Source organism: Monopterus albus, unplaced genomic scaffold (assembly GCF_001952655.1).
Source record: "Monopterus albus unplaced genomic scaffold, M_albus_1.0 scaffold116.1, whole genome shotgun sequence".
Classification (NCBI taxonomy): Eukaryota; Metazoa; Chordata; class Actinopteri; order Synbranchiformes; family Synbranchidae; genus Monopterus; species Monopterus albus.
In genome coordinates this window covers 1,075,660-1,092,998 of record NW_018127996.1, presented here as the reverse complement: position 1 = coordinate 1,092,998, position 17,339 = coordinate 1,075,660, and the positions used below count along the sequence as shown (strand labels likewise).

Genomic DNA, 17,339 nt, shown 5'->3' with positions numbered 1-17,339 from the left:
TGAGTGTGTGGACAGGTGTATTTTATACAGGTAACGAGTTCAAACAGGTGCAATTAATACAGGCAATGAGTGGAGGATAGGAGGGCTTCTTAAAGACAAACTAACAGGTCTGTGAGAGCCAGAATTCTTGCTGGTTGGTAGGTGATCAAATACTTATTTCATGCAATAAAATGGAAATAAATTATTTAAAAATCTAACAATGTGATTTACTTGAATTTTTTGTAAATTCTGTCTCTCACAGTTGAGGTGTACCTACGATGAAAATTACAGAACTGTCCATTCTTTGTAAGTGGGAAAACTTGAAAAATCGGCGGTGTATCAAATACTTATTTGCCAGACTGTAAATATTACACAAGCCTAATAGTGACATAGTACCATATAAACATGTTGGTGGCAGCGTATTGTTCACTTGTGCCATTCCATACACCATCTTGTGCTACATTTCTACTACCACAAACTAACACCTCCAATTCAAGTATCTAACGTTAACTATGTCTTGCAGTCAAGTTGCAAACAAGCAGCACTTCATTTACAAGTGACAAAAAAAAAAAACTGTAAAACTTGTTCCTACCAGTGAGAAAATATCTGAGGAAAGTAAACACACACATAGCTGAGAATATTGTCTTAATTAACAGAGTTTACCAAAGGCAGTCCAATCCTACGCTGCAACATACATACAATAACTTATCTTAATGAAATGCTTTTTACACAAGGTTGAAAAGCCACGTGTTCAGCAGCACTCTGCCTTACAATAATTAAAGCTTGGTTTAATATACTCACTCGCCACAGAAAACTAATTATTACAGTGCCAATTACAAAAAAATAATTATTTATGCAGTTGTAATAAAAAAGAAAAATTTATAAACTGCAGTATCTTTTCACTTAAAATGTTCCAACAAGTAGTCTGAAATCACACAATTCAATCCTCTCAGGGTTGAAAGCATTGACTTCTTTTACACATATCCCTTCAAACTGTATAGTACTGTATAGGCAAACATTTTAAGTTTGAAAGATCCATAACATGACAGGGTTTTCCCTAGGTTTTCTAAAGGCTGAAGCTTGATTTATGGTTCTGTGTTGAATCTAGGGCATAGGTACAATATAGGTAACTCGTAGCCTCGTACCCTATGCTGCAGCATGATGTGCACCTCTCAGAAATGTAACTACACATGATGGTGGTGCAGACCAAAACAACTAATTGGTCGCATCACTTTTCCTCATTAATGTCTCATGTAGAACCATTACACACACACACTGGCAGAGCAGTTTTATTGGAACTGGAAAGCAATGCCTAAAATGTAGCAGTTAGTTGGAAACAAAGGAAGACGTAAGTGTCTATGTAGAAATTAAGAAAGGGTAGGTATTCCTCCCCTTTTAGGGCGCTGTCAAACTGATGTGAGATCAGTTGATGTTGTTTACTGTCTGTTTATACTGCTTATTTTGCATTGTTTGCACAGTTTGTTGCTTGTTAATACTGCTTATTTTGTTATATTACACAGCCTTATGCTGGTTTACTGTTTACTTGCCCCTTGCATGGGGATATGTACATACACATTGAGAGCCGTTAAATTCTTCATGTGTCCGACACACCTGGCCAATAAAGCTGATTCTGATACATGAGCCCCTAGCTGGGGCTATCCTGTCACAGCTTTCATTTTGAGATCAAGTTACCTCTGTTATTTTTCAGCACATATAACACAATTGTTTTTACATTCATTCTGATATGTCACCTTTTTACATTCATCTGGCTTAGGCGCTCTGCAATATAGCTGTAATTGGGCCTGAAAAGTTAGGCCCGACAGAATTTGGCCCGAGCCCGACAAGTACATTTTTGATTGATAGCCCGAACCCGTTTACAGCCCGACATCATTCAAATGTGCGCACGGCGCACGCACACAGCATTGCTCAACATGCCTTCTCAGCGAGGAATTCCCTGTCGTTTTGCTGTCGTATTTTAAGAGAACGTTACATTTCTTGCATTTTACATAACCCACTGGGTCATTGTTCTCGTTATGAAGTGAAACGCATCACGTGACCACTAATTTAACGCGCGAGCCCGAGCCTGAGCCCGGCCTGAGTAAAAATGATAGAAATTAAGCCTGACCCGTCGGGTGCCCGACGGTCGGGTCGGGTTCGGGCTAAGAATTACAGCTCTACTCTGCAAAAACACAAGCTACTGTTGTGCTCAACACATTGAAAATTGAGACTGCGTACTGTGACATCAACAGAGAGACAAACTGTTTATACTCGCACTTGAGGCATGCTTGATCTGCTGCACTCTTCTCCTAAGCTAGCCAGCAGATAATGAAACTACAGAACAGGTGAATGAAGCTGAATGAATGTTTCTGTGTTAGACAGCACATGTTGTAGCTAGCTAGCTTTCTACCTAGCCAGCACAGCAAGCCATAGATGTCTGTACAGGGTTGTATATAGTATGTCTGTAGAGACAGACCTGCTCACACACTCTTGCCCTCAGCTCCTCCATTTACTACTTTTCCATCCTCGTTAAATGGCACCTCGTGCACCAAGTTACAAAAATTGAGAGATGCACAACTAGCCAAAATGACACCAATGTGCACCATGCGCTAGCAGTTGTGATGTCATATTAGGCATGTGCCACCAGGCACACAGGTTAGAATGGTGAGTATAAACTAGGTGTTACGTGCCTTTCTATAGTAGGGAAAACCCTGCATGAGAAAACAATATGGCATGAATGATGATTGGCTCAAATATTATGGGGAAAGATGCTTTGGTTTTGTCTAGGTTCTACAAATAATGGCGTATGCAATTAAACAATTGTTAGACAAATGAAACCACACAGGTATCACACACAGCAGAAAATGAACAAATCCTAAAACATTAAAAAATGTTGCTATTCTAAAATTTCTCTTGCTCTCCACAGAAAAAGCTGCATTGCATACTGTAAAAGGTAAAGAACCAGTTCATTGACTAATACTAAAAACTTTATATTTCATTTTGCACATAAATAAATCTGCTGATCTGACTTCGGAAACATCAGTAGAGACATGGTTTAGCACTTTTTCACAGTTATAGGAAATATACTTTCCATTTATTAATGGCTGTTACCATTAAGTTCTGATCCTGTAATCAAGTCTTCTGCCATTCATCCAGAAGTCTCAATGTTCTCTGTCTCAAGAGTTCAATAGCTTCTTCTAGGATTGTAGAAACAAGCCATGACATTCCCCAGCTCACAGTGGATAAACTGTAATCAAACAGACCACTGTTTCAAATCAACTGTCTGAAAGAGCATGACTCAGCTTATGCGTGAAGCTGTACAGCAACAAATGGATAAGATGTCTACTAGGTCCTACACATAAGAACATCTGCAAATGGGCCTAGGAGGTTCTTGTTGAAAATACATCGAACCCACACCAGATAGGTGGTGAAAGGCTTAATGTTCTCTGAAAAAGTGTAGTTCTGCTGTGGAAGGATATAAGGCATGTAGGTATTCTCTCCTTGCTCCTGGATCCACACTTCATACTTCACCTCTCTTACCTTCAGGTATTTCAGATTCCATGGGATCTGCCAGGAGACTGTGAGTTTAGCCTCATTAGTAGTTTGTACAGAGGTCTGACACTGGGGTTCTCTAACCCGGCCTGGGTGGACTGTGCTGGCTAACTTTGACTTCTTAAAGCTGGGCTTGGTCTTCATGCCCTCTTTGAGAATTTCCAAGAAAGAAGGAATGTCCACCAATGTGTCCTGGTAGATCCGGAAGAGCCACTCTGGGTTACGACAGCACAGGTGCCTGGGGACATCCTTACTGGCCAGTATTCGCTCTTGCTCTTCCTTCTCCAAGTGAGCAATGCCTCCTTGTTCCCAGGTTCTGTCTGGGTGGGTGATGGTGTTCTCTTCCTTAGTGTTCCTCCAAGAGATATAGTGAAGATCCATGCCTGGAAGAGATGCAAGGGTTTTATATGGGGTGTACTGTTCTGGGTTTACAGCAAAGGGGAACAGCTCCACCACAGTAGCTCCTCTGGGGAGGAAAAGTGAGGTGATTAGTTGAGCTCCATGCATGCTTACTAACATGGAAGCACCACTGATCACCTGGACGATACTATTGAAAGACTGTTCCTCCAGGGATACTGTGACTACTTTCATCTGGAACTCCTGTGCCAGTGCCATGATTAGCTCTGCTTCATTAATTATCAGCCTTGTTGTTGAACGAGTAAACACAACAATATAATCATCCTTCTCTTTCTCATCTTCGGCACTCCCTCCATCTTTCTCAGCCTCCTCCACTCTGGTAATGTTCATTTTTACCATCAGAGCTCTGGCAAACTGCCGGATCTCATTGCCTGAGACCAAGATGTTGGCTTTAGGCCCCTGTGGCTGGACAAATCCATACTGGTACCAGGTGGTCATCTTGGATAAGCCAACATAAGATTTGGTAAAACACATTAATTTGCCAAAGTTTCTAAGCTGTTCTTTAAGCAGTGGCTGCTTGCTGCTGAGAAGGCGGTAGAGGTCGAAATGTGGGCCTTCACCCCATCCCTCCATGAACACCAGACGAGCCTCATCATCCAAGTCTGAATATTGTTTCATGGTATAGAAGGCTGGGAGTAGGTCATCATGGAATACATGCATTAGGTTATCTGGATTAAACCGGTTTAGGATCAGTGTCACATCTGGTACAAATACAGGCTTAGGCATAAACTTTAAAGCCGCAGCAGGGAGCTCTAAAAAGTTGAAGTACTGGGTGTTGTGATCCTCTACTGATGACAGGTCAAGCAGGGCAGGCTGGAAGCGCCTAGACCCCAGATTAGGCAACATGACAGAGGAATTGGAGTGGAAGAACACAAACTCCTCTGCCTCAGAGCAGTAGCAGAGGTAGTCAAAGCGGCAGATACGGTCAGTGTGCATCTTACCAGTACAGACCATACGGGTGCCATGTTCTTGAAGAGCTTGCAGGGCAACGTGGTAGTCAATGTGTTCCTGTGAGACCTCCTGTGACTGCCGCGTCATGTGCAGCTCTTCCTCCAGCAGGGCAGCATGCTCACTTAACTTGGAATACTTCCAAAGCAGAGCTGCAACCACAGAGACCAGCAGCCCATTAAGGAGCGCACCCACGCTCATCCTGCAGCCTCCCACTGAAGCCCGCATCACTGCTGGTGCTGAGGACCCACCGCCCGGCTCCAACTGGGCTGTAACCTCAGAGGGGAGCAACGAGACATTCACCTCCTGGCAATGACTTGGACAGAGAAAAGGAGAAGACAAATGTTGGTGGAGCAACACAGGGGATAGGAGGTAGATAGGAGAGGGTAGGTGAGGAAAAGCAAGGAAGAGAAAAGATGAAAGGACATAAGGTAAAGAAGAAACTAATCATAAAACCAACCTAAAAACACACAAAAAAAGTCAATTATTGCTGGTAATCAGGTAAGAACTATGCTTAATTGTTTACGAGCAAAGACACAAAAGATTGTGGATATAATTAACACATCTATAGAGCTCCAGTACAGTATAATGGTGCGGTGCTCTTTATGTAAGCAACACAGTCCAGTGACTCATCAGATCAGGTTTCAGCTCTCACCTTTGGGAAAAGAGGTTTTTTACCTTGGCAAACAAATTAGACATTTTTCTAACCTTACATCCACTGTCACCTTCCCTAGCATGCCCAGACAAATTACACTGCGAGGAAGCACAGAGGGAAGAACAAGAGTGTTGCTTTCAACTCTATTCATCTGCACAGTGAGAGAACAAATGAGTCATTGAGATGCTCTAAATCAAACCAACAGCCAATGGCCAGCAGCTGCCTGCAGACACGAGGCAACTAGCATGCTAAATACCCATCTGAGGGTCAGTTTCATTAAGTTACAACAAAAGGTTGTCATCTGAATTAATTACTTACTATTTTATTCCTCCGTTTAACAAATGTATGTGCATATCAACAAGCACCTTAGACATAGCTGAGCAGAGGGAGAGGGATGATCTCTAGTCAGTGCTTTCTTTGACATGGCATTCTGTATGCGACAAAGTTGGATTTAGAAAGCAACCATTTTCCTCTGAAAATGGTCTTCTGGCAGATAAGAAAGAACTCAAATCAAATTAAACCAAGACAGGAGTCTAGATGAACACACGCACACACCAATTCATAATAGCAGACATGAACAACAATGCTAACACTAAGCCTAGACTGAAAACATGTGGACAAACTCTTGTTTTTGTTGGTTTGTTTTATTTTGTCTCACTCGCTTGTGCCAGTAATAGTCCATATCTCAAATTTCACGTCTTTGTGATCAAGGGAGGTGACAGTGGTGCGGTGGGTAGAGCAGTTGTCTCCCAACCAGAAGGTTGAAGGTTTGAATCCTGGTGCCTCCAGTCCATGTGTTCAAGTGTCCTTGGGCAAGACACTGATAAAGATGATTATCCTTAAACTCAGTATTTCTGTTATTGCTCCAACATTATATTTAGTTTATAGATAATATCATTCTATTCTCAGTTACTATCTTATTTGACTTGCACTTTTGCTTTCTTGCTCCCTAGCCATCAAACGTCACCTCTTTCTGCTCTTCCTCCATTTTCTTGCACACTGTCTCTGTTCTGCAGGAGGGAAACACAGTCCCTGGGCTATTTTTGACATCTTAGAAAGAACAATATGTCCCTGGCAACAGGGGCACTCTTTGTGATCAAACTCAGTAAATGCACACAGGCAAAATATGGACAATTCAAATGTACAATTCCTCAGAGAAGAGAGAACAATGTCAACTGACAATACATAATTGGGAAATATTAAAAGTCTTACTTCTGAATGATGACCATCTTAGAAACAAGCAGTTGCTTATTGTGCAATTTACAAATAAAACACATTGTTGCTAATATTTGTTACAGTTAAGGAGTCCTGCACTTTAAACGGGACTTTCACTCCAACTCAGTGGACTGAATGTTAGAATAGCCTTCACAAGAAGTTTTGGTGTAGAGCCAGAGGTAGTGCCAGCATTTGTGATGTTGTTGTGATGTTAGTATTTAGAGATAACCTTGATATAGACTTTGTGTGTTTTATGCTAGTTAAATGGTCTTTTGTCATCAATTCGGTCCGTTTCCTTGGATGGCGAGAATGATGTTCATGCCGGTGAAAGATGGGGAAAAACAGCACGCAAATCTCAATTTTTTGACTTCAAAAAAGAAAATAAATAACAATTCCTCACTCATGGGACATCAACCAAAGTGTCTGCTTATTTCAGCAGTTTTTTAAGATTATGCAATCGGTAGCTATGCGAAACCAGCTGACATAGTATGTGGGTATGGTGAGAGATGCCAGAATGGCAGCAATGAAGATGTTGAGCCATGCTATAGCTATAATATCATCCCAGGAGAAGGAATTGGAGATTTCTTGTTTTTTTACTGTGTAGCATTTTGAGAACTTTGCCTTCCACCTTGTTAGGCACAAAAGAAATATTGAACAGCCAAGCAGACAGGACAAAGCCAGAAGATGCCAACCAGCTGGAAAAGCAAATATAACTGCCAGTCTTGTAACACTGCATGGTGTTGTTACAGAGGCCAGTCTTGTGACTGAGGTAAATTTACCTTCCCCCAGACCAGAAAAATAGAACACACTCAGAAGGGACCAGCATGAACAGCTCTTATCATTCAAAATGCTGTCTTATTAGAACCACAGTTTTATTAAAAAGCAAAATGTGACTATTACTTGTCCACCCTTTACATTTCACCCTAAGTTATATACTATACTACACTACACTACACACTGTAACTGTGTATGTGATGAATAATAGAAAGAAAGTCACTTTCGGCTTTTCCTGTTTAGGGGTCACCACAGCAAATCGTCACACTGACGACTCGCATGTTGACATTTGGCACATGTTTTATGCCGGCTGCCCTTCCTGACGCAACCCTGATTCAAACCCCGGGTCACAGTGGCGAGAGCACTGCGCCTTAACCACTAGCCTACCAGGGACATGTGATGAATAATAAATTTTAAAAAATCCTGAATCCTTCAAGATACCTCTGGAAATGCATCTGAGTTTTAAAAAGTAATTAAAAAATCTGTTCTAATATTCAAGAACAAACCAAATTTGTGTGAGGCTTGTCTTCATCAGTCCATACTGTCTGGAAAGCTGTTGGTTAACAGTGCCTTAAATAGAGACGCGACCATTCCAGCCCAAACAACTCATTCAACACTCTCCACAGCCTTAATCAGCGCCAAGAAAACCATCATCATGTATGGACACAATCAATATTACACTTTGGAAAAACCTACTAGTCAAACACATATAATTGGAAAAAGTTCTGCCTCCATTGGGAGACACACTGCTGATTTTGACATACTCTGGAATCCATTCATCTACGCACTAAATTCTTAATTACTGCATAAATAACGCCATTCATATCATATTTGATACGCAAGTTTCTGAAACCTCTATCTTATCAACATGATCAATACTTTCCTTTAAAATCTGTAGTATATGATCTGCTACATGTATTCTGCCCTCTAGTGGATTATCATTCCACTGCAGGCAGTGGAAGGGCTTTTTGTGGCGTTTTCAAAAATGGCCACTGTCATTAAATCATCCACACACTTTTGGGAGGAAAATCTTTGCTAATTTTCAAGACGTTACGGTAAGAATAACATTTATATTGTTACTCATGTTTTAAAATAAATAGTTTCTGTATTGAAACAATGCAGAATTACATAATTATTCATTCATTATATTACATTTAAATCATGTTTAAAATGTGGTATCAAATTTGATACTGCAGGTATATAAGGTGCTTTATCCCTGAATAGTCATGTCATATTTTTGTAATGTAATCTACATCATGCCTACCACAATACAAACACACACTATTTTGATGATTTAATCAAATTAATGACTGAAATGCCATCTTAAAATATATTTTGGGTATTTTCACAATAACAATTCCTCTGAAATCGCTATGCTATATTGACCAATTTGTTATGTATGTATTTTTAGATGTCAAAAAGAATAGAGGAAGAAGAGAGAAAAAGAAGGTACATTGAAAATGTCATCAACATGATAATGGATGGCAATTGAAGTGACATAGAGCAGATAGGGGAAGATGATGATGAGGATGAGGAGGAATGGACTCCTCAGGCCATGCATGATGATGGAAGTTCAGATAGCAGCGATGAGGAAGACTATCAAGATGAAAGTGTAGCCCAGACAAGCACGGAAGTTGAGGCCCCAATAACAAAACAGGACACAATCAGAAAGGAGTCAGTGAAGGGCAATGCAAAAAGGAAAGAATACAGATGGAGAAAAATACAATATCAAGCTCCATCCATGTCGATTTCATTGCATGTGTTGAGGAAGGCAGAGAGGACAGGTGTACCTGGACACCATATATGTATTTCAAACTGTTTGTCACTGTTGAAATACTACAGGAACCTGCAGAACAAACAAACCTGTACAGTGTAGAAAAAGAGGGCAAGTCAGTAAACACAACTGCCAAAGAGATAGAGCAGGTTCTAGGCATTTACATGCATATGGGGTTAGTACAGATGTCTTGTGTGAGAGCCTACTGGGAGATGGAGACAAAGCTCCCTGCAGTTTGTGATGTGATGTCTCGAGGTCAGTTTCTGAAATTGCTGACACTGATTCACTTTCAGGACAACCTCAGCGTGTCTGATGATGCAAAGAAAGATAAACTGTGGAAGCTCAGGCCATGGTTACAAAAACTGCGAGAACAGTTTCTCTGCATACCTCCTGAAGAATGCCATGCAGTTGATGACATTATGGTGCCATTCAAGGAAAAAGCTCATCTACGTGTCTATATGCCTGCAAGACCTCACAAATGGGGTTTCAAGATATGGGGATGTGCTGGACAAAGTGGCTTTCTTTATGACTTTGATGTTTGTCAAGGTGCAGAAAACCCAGACAGAGAAAAGTCTGAAGTTGGTGTTACAGGAGAAGTTGTACTGAAAATGACATCAACACTTCCAGCAGAAAAAAAAAAAATCACAAGGTCTTTGCAGACAACCACTTTACATCAGTTCCCCTGGTGCAACACCTGAAAGAGAGAGGAATCCACTACATTGGCACGATCCGGATGAACAGGGTGAAAGGCTGCACCATGATGGATGAAAAAGAATTGAAGAAAAATGGAAGAGGGTCAATGGACTTCAGAGTGAACCAGGACAACAACATCATTGTAAGATGGTACAACAAACAAAGCAGTGAACCTGATTTCCTCTTTTGTTGGCATTGAGCCTGTGGGAAATGTGAAACGCTGGGATCAAAAATCCAAAACTCACACAGTGGTTCCCAGACCAGCCATTGTTGAAACATATAACAAGTTCATGGGAGGTGTTGATCTCCTTGATATGCTGTCTGCACTTCACAAGTTCAGCTTCAGATCCCGAAGATGGTACATGTACATCTGGTGGCACACTGTTACAGTGGCAGTCATCAAAGCGTGGAACCTCTACAGAAGAGACCAGAAGAAGCTAGAGCCCCAGATGAAACACATGGCTCTGCGAAGGTTTCAGGCTTTGGTTGGCACTTCTCTCACCAGTGCAGGAAAGGCCAAAATCAAGTGTGGCAGACCACTATCCTCTCCAGAAGCCACTCCAACACCACCCCATAAAAGGCCAAGCTGCAGTGTGTCTCTTGATGTAAGAAACCCAACAGAAATGCAAACACTGCACCAGCAACCACTTCTCCCATGTCTACTGTGAAAAGTGTAAGATGCATCTTTGCCTGAACACGTTCTATACTTTCAAAATGTTATGGGCAACATTTGTTTTTTGTATCTAAAATTAACATTTTTGTGAGCAAAAAGTTGTCAGAATCGCCCCCTAGTATCAAATGTGATACAAATATTATATCAACAATTAATTAATTATATAAACAAAATGATATGGCAAAAAAATTTGGGGGGATTTTGTTATAAGCTTTAATAAACATCTCAGTTCCAAAAAATTAGAATTTTCTGGCTATTTTTTGATGTGTTGGGCTTTTCAGGGATAATTTCTTTAAATCTAACAAACACAGGCACCAATGTATTTTTTTCTGCCAAAATATCAGACCTTCCAGCACATGACTCTCACAGGACTCTGTCTTTCAGTTAAGAGAGAGCAAAACTGAAAAATGACACCAGAGCAAAATCTAAGGTGGAGTGGAACTCAAGTTGCTTGAGAGACAAAGCTGCACTTTATGTCTTTGCTGCAATCCCCACTTGTTTCTCTATTCTCGGTGAGAAAATGCAGAATTTAATTCATTCAAAAATTACATTACATCAAAATCCAATTCAACAGTCAAATGCGTTCCTTACAAAACGTCTCTGCATTGGCAGTTTAGCTGCATAGGAACATTTTAAGAGACAGGGTTCCTGGAAGGCTGATGGGAACTACACTCCAGCTGCACAGCAGCAGAAAGACATTCAGCTGGGAAGCACAATTCTGAGTGACTGCATCTGTAAAAATTCTGTACAGGTATCATGGAAATTGCTTATTACTGTTGTTGATGGTGTTATTATGTGTACGTAATTCTTTATTGCTTACTTATATATATTCTTTTCAATAAAGAAAAAATTAAGTGTCCAACCTGAAACTGCAAATATAATTGAAATTGATGCTCATAAGTGTTATTACATTTTTTTCTCTTCTCTTTGTGCTAGAGCTGCTCCGTCAGACTGCCACAGCAATTCAGAGTCAAGTTTGTTTCTCATGGTGTTATGTTTGTTCTTCATTGCTGCTGAAACACTGAAATTTCCCCATTGAGGGATCAATAAAGTACCTACCTACCTACCTTTAATACATCAGACTAAGGTTTCAACCAAAAATCATTTTCATTATCACCTATTCTGCCTGTTGTTTTCTCAAGTAATTATTAATCAATTAATTGTTTGGCCTATAGATTGAAAAATGTTCATTGCATTTTTCCAGGGTCGAAGGTGAGGTCTTCAAATGTGTTGTTTTGGTCCACAGATTTTCAGAAATATAAAGGAGGGAGAGGCAGCAAAATCATCACAGTTGAGAACTCCAAACAGAAAACATCTGGCATGCTTGATTAAAAACAGATTCAAAGAATCTATCATCAAGACTGTGTCAGGTGATTGTGTCATTGATGAACTGACTATTTGCAGTTAGATGTGCAAACACCTGTAAAGAAAAAGTTAGAGAAACAGAGATGACCTTTGATTTCATATAAATCTAGGCAGGAAAAAAATCCAACAAAAAGACAAAAGCTCTGCAGGTCACGGAGAGAAGATTTTTCACTTCCTTAAAAAACTATTCACTGTATAATAAGCTAATAAAGAAAGCATAATGCTATTCCCCATTAACAAAATGTCATTAAAAAGTCCAGTGGATGAATCACAGTACCATAAACACCATATACTGCAGATTCACCTTTAAGCGGACGCAGCAGCCAAAATAAAGTGAAATGAGGTGTGAAGAAGAGGCTGTTAGGCTAACATCAGGCAGGCATCCTGCATGCACCAGCTCACAAGGACAAGGGAAGTGAAAGACACAGTGCCAGCAGTGCTGCTTAATCCCTGTCACTGCACAGTGGCTCCCAAAGGGACACAGATAATGCCCTCTGCAATCCGCCTGAGCTAAGACACCCAAAGCTTCAAAATGTCAAAGCCACTGCAAAACTCCACAGCCTGCACCACACACCCTCATTTGCATCACTACATGTTACAGGGAGCAAACAGAAACCTGGATACTGAAGATTGTTTCTGGTCCTGGTTGGGCCATTTAGAACATGCAGGTTAAAATTAGGTTTAAGGAAAACATGAGCACTTTTCTTAATCTGGTATATGTGTGTGGGGGTGTGTGTGTATGGGAAGTAACATAAAATGAACTTGAAAGCAAGTGGATTTTGTATGATAAATATACTCAAATTACCAGTACCAAATATCATCATGTGAGCTGAGATCCATCTCTTAAGCTATGTTAACACCGGGGAATTGTCCCATATCCATGAGGGTGTACACTAGTGAGTAATCCACTCATTCTGCAGGTTTCTAAATCTGATGCTTTCCCCATAAAAATTAAGCAAAGTCTCCACTCAGTTCCCACCTTAAATATGCCTCCCAGGAGTACTTGAAGTGGCTTTGTGATCTAAGATACTGTATAAATAAAATAAAGTTGAGAGGGCGGTCACAACTCCTCTGACATAAAAAGTGTCATAATGAAAAGCGATATTATGATATAGTGGGGAAAAAACATTATTTGGATATAAACACACTTTTGAAAAAGTGGCATACTGAAATAAAAATTTCAAATATAAAATAAAAAAACAAAACAACTGTTACAAAACATTTTACGAGCTGAATTTGAATAATTTAATTATTTCACAATATATTTCCCACACTTTTTTCATGTATAGCCTATTAAATACCAAACAAAGCTCCCCCCTCCCATAAAAAAACCTACACCATAATTCAACATTGATGACAGTCAGCAATTTAAGATTTGTTTCACTCTCAAGCAATATGTCAGAGAAAACTCCTCACAGGTAGAAAATAAAACCTTTAATAACTGATTTTGTTAGTATTCAAATACACTTTTCTTGGTTTTAATAATGAGGGCAAAAATGGTAAAAAAAAAAAACAATGACATTCCACTGTAGGTCAATAAATGCTCACACATTTAATCTTTGTTGCTTGCCTACATGTGCACGCTCTAACACTTATGCTCACAGTAAATCAGGTTATTTGAAGAAACTAAGTTAAGACAGGAAATCAGAGAACATGTTTACTGCAAAACTCAAGTTTACATGCAGCAGCAAATCTGATTACTCCTCTATCCCCAGCAATAACTCATAACTATGTAAGGCAGGCATACTTTAAGTGGCATTGAGGTCTAAGATACTGCAGTCTCTGGAGCTCTTTCCTGATTGAGGCATGGACTGAGGAGGCTCTGTAGTGACAGACCAAACTCTCACTGTGCAACTGTGCTGGGAATTTACAGGGAGCAGCTATGGAAACACGCATAATAATAAGATTTACTTTTGAGAATTGTACAGCAGCAAGTGATGACGATTCTTTCCACCCTTCTGCAGTGCTGACAAAAGCCTTTGTCCAGTGCAAGTACTCTTGGATTCAAACCCTGCTGGAAACGTGCTTAAACATATACATGACCAAGAATTTTGGTTTCTCCAGCAGAATTCTAGCTATGTTCACCAGGTTTTAATGATGCCTAACACCGACAAGGCAAACAAAGTTTCTCATTTATACAAACCTTAATAAAAATCTGTTTAAATGTGGAAAGCTGACAGTATCTTATCCTGTGAAAACACTATTTTTAGATCCCCGTTATTTCATCACCTTCATTGTCCTTGTGAACGGCATGTGTTACACTACCATTATTCTTGGTTCTCAGACCCATTGTGTCTGTAAGCTCACTGTACCAGTACACCATTAAGCACTCCATTGCAGCAAAAGTCTTCATTATGTTAAGGTGATCTGATGCATAAAACAAAAACACAGCTCCTAAGAAAAAAAATCTGGCTCTTTAACTGCAATGTTCCACTTTATTCATCATATACACACTAGCTTTATCTCTCATTTTGTGCAGATAGTGTGCAGTCGATTTACCTGCTCCTGTTGCTGGAGAGAAGATTGTTAAATGCAGTGAACCATTAAGGTAGATTTCCCATAACTCTAAACTAATCCGCAAAAAGTGTGTTTGAATTCTGTGGTCTGGACATGAAAAATAGTACTAGAAGTGAGGAGTTTAAATATAAATATAAATGTATGTGTCATACAAGATATATGCAAGAATAAGATTTATTTGAGAAGGCATTAAGGAAACACTCTGTCTTAATTTTCTGTGTATTACTTGTTGGTGAAGAAGACAATTACCTATGTAGACATACTGCTTGCAGCCAATGATGCATGAAATTTTTTGTATAATATGATGTTCTGGGGTAGGACTGGATAAGACTGACTTCTTCCTACTCCATTCAAACATGTAATAGGTGTAAGCAAACTGATTTTGGATTAGCATTGGTTGGATATGTGGAATTATGTGTGTGTTGCTGTCATTTGTTCTGTTCTGCATGTTTGAAAGAATAAATCAATCAATCAATCAAAAACACTATGAACAACACCTTCTACAGTAATTCCAGTCCTTTGGCCTTTTGGCAATAAAACCCTGCTCAATGACAAGGACTTGGGTACTAAAATAAATTATCACAAGTCAGGATCCAGATGTGCTAAAGCCTCAGCGGTAAAGCAGCAACAGCAACAGCAGAGCTCTGAGCCCTGTTAGCCTATATAGTTACATCAACATTTGAAACTGTATCACTTTTTTAATAGGCAAATAATTAAAAGAGATTTAAGGGCTGGGGGTAGTCCAATGCTGATTTCATTATGATGAAATTTTTGCACTAGTTCTGACACAACTGTTCTTAGCATCCAAATACAAATTCAAAAGCAGAGCTAAGCACACTCCAGTGCACATCGCTCTGCCTCAGACACTGTTCCAGGTGACAACCACCACATGGGCTATTTGGCAGATTTTAAAAGCCACAAACATTTATTACATAACAAATTCTGCAGTTTGATTTCTCTGCCCAATAACCACCAAGGCAGTCGGCCTATGTGTACAATGCTGTTACTTGAGCTGCCAGAAAGTATGCACCAAATAGCATACATGTAGTGAACTAGTGAGGCATGGACCTGGAGCCAACAATCTGTGTGTGTGTGTGTGTGTGTGTGTGTGTGTGTGTGTGTGTGTGTGTGTGTGTAAAAGTTTGCTTGATATGAGGTTTGGTAAATGGATGCAGTAACTAAAACAGCTACCTCTTGATTGGCTTGATGCTGAGTTACAGGCAGACACCACAGAACTGCATCATCACTGATACTTAACCATGTTGCTTTCATTAGACATTTACCCCTAACAGTCTAGTCCCTGCATCCTGGTCCACTTCGCTGTAGAAACCAGCCCTGCATGGTTCACTAGACTCAAAACAGTGAACCAAGTTTTGCAGAAAAGTTGAACAGCTAATCACTAGCTTGTGAGAGTTGAATGGCAATAAATAGGTAAATATCTCTGTGGTGAATGCTGCTGTGTTGAGGAAGTGCACTCCAGCTGGCACCAAATGCACCAAACCCACTTATACATTAGCAAACAAAGTGGTCAGGTTTCACAAAGGCATTCTTTATTACTACCACAGGGATATATGTTGTGTCAAATCCCATGATGGTTTCAGCCTGACAATAGCAGCTGTATGTGGAAATAAAGTGTGCGGTGCATGTATCTTTAAGAGCCTGCACTCAGTCAGTCTCTGGATTACATAAATGCAACGAATACAGTATATATGTATATATAATTTTTAAAACAATTAACTGTTTAAAGTTACATTGCAAATACACAGTATTGTGCAGATAAAACAAACAAACACTAATTTGGAACATTTATGGATAACATTTTGGAAAAAGGGTCTTGGGGCAATATTAGCTTCAAAGTTTGATTATCTGGCATAGGCCAAAAATAACATAACACTTAACTGATGCCCAGGGGAATTCAGTTTTCACTGCAACTAGTGGTGTGCCGATAAGCGATATAATATCGAATCGCAATAAAATCTATATCAATAACGATGATAAGCTCTCGGCATTTTTACTCGATATGGATTTGTAAGAGCCAATCACACAGCAGCAATATGCGACAACAGCCAATCAACATGCAGCTTTAAACGTGCACATCAGAGAACAAAGTTAGCTAATTTCCTACGGCACTTTGCAAAACAAGCTGGAGACGAGGACGGCAAAAATGAGTGAAAGCAGTGGCGAAAGTGAGACAAACATCGAGCAAGTAGTCAAAAATGATGAAATTGTCGACAAACAAGGTAGCACAAATTCGGTTATATGGAAGTGGTTTGGCTTTTTGAAGAGCGACGAGGCGCAGATTCAAACGATCTGTAAAATATGTCATAGCCCGGTCAAAACCAAAACTGGTAACACAACCAACCTATTCCATCACCTAAAAAAGTGTCATCCCTGTGAACACACTGAAAGCATGAAAATGTGGGCTGATGCTAACGTTACTCCATCAACAAGTAGAGCTAGCAGCGGGGCTGTACCAAAGCAGAAATTGATCGCGTCGTTCTTTTGTTGCCATTACTCCTTATGAAGTGAGTTCCAAAAGGAGCAAGGATATAATGAGAGCCGTTTCATTCTTTCTGGCGAAACACACGATGCCCCTAAACACAGTGGAGCATGACGGTTTTAAGAAATTAATTAAAGTGCTTGGTAAATGGTAAATGGACTGTATTTTATATAGCGCTTTCTCACAGTGTGTTACACTGGCCAAAGCGCTTTACAGAGATGATACACCATTCACCCATTCACACACAACATTCACACACTGATGACGACAAGCTGCCATG

General features: G+C 40.0%; 1 protein-coding gene across 1 annotated transcript in view; it reads right to left on the bottom strand.

Annotated features, from left to right (window-relative positions):
- Nucleotides 1-2,033: 2,033 nt before the first annotated feature.
- pomgnt2 (protein O-linked mannose N-acetylglucosaminyltransferase 2 (beta 1,4-)) overlaps nt 2,034-17,339 on the bottom strand; it is a 27,954-nt gene continuing 12,648 nt past the window's right edge. Inside the window, exon 2 of the mRNA XM_020611605.1 lies at nt 2,034-5,209. Coding sequence (XP_020467261.1) covers nt 3,322-5,121 — 1,800 coding nt within the window. The 5' untranslated portion in view covers nt 5,122-5,209 and the 3' untranslated portion in view covers nt 2,034-3,321. The remainder of the gene's footprint in view (nt 5,210-17,339) is intronic.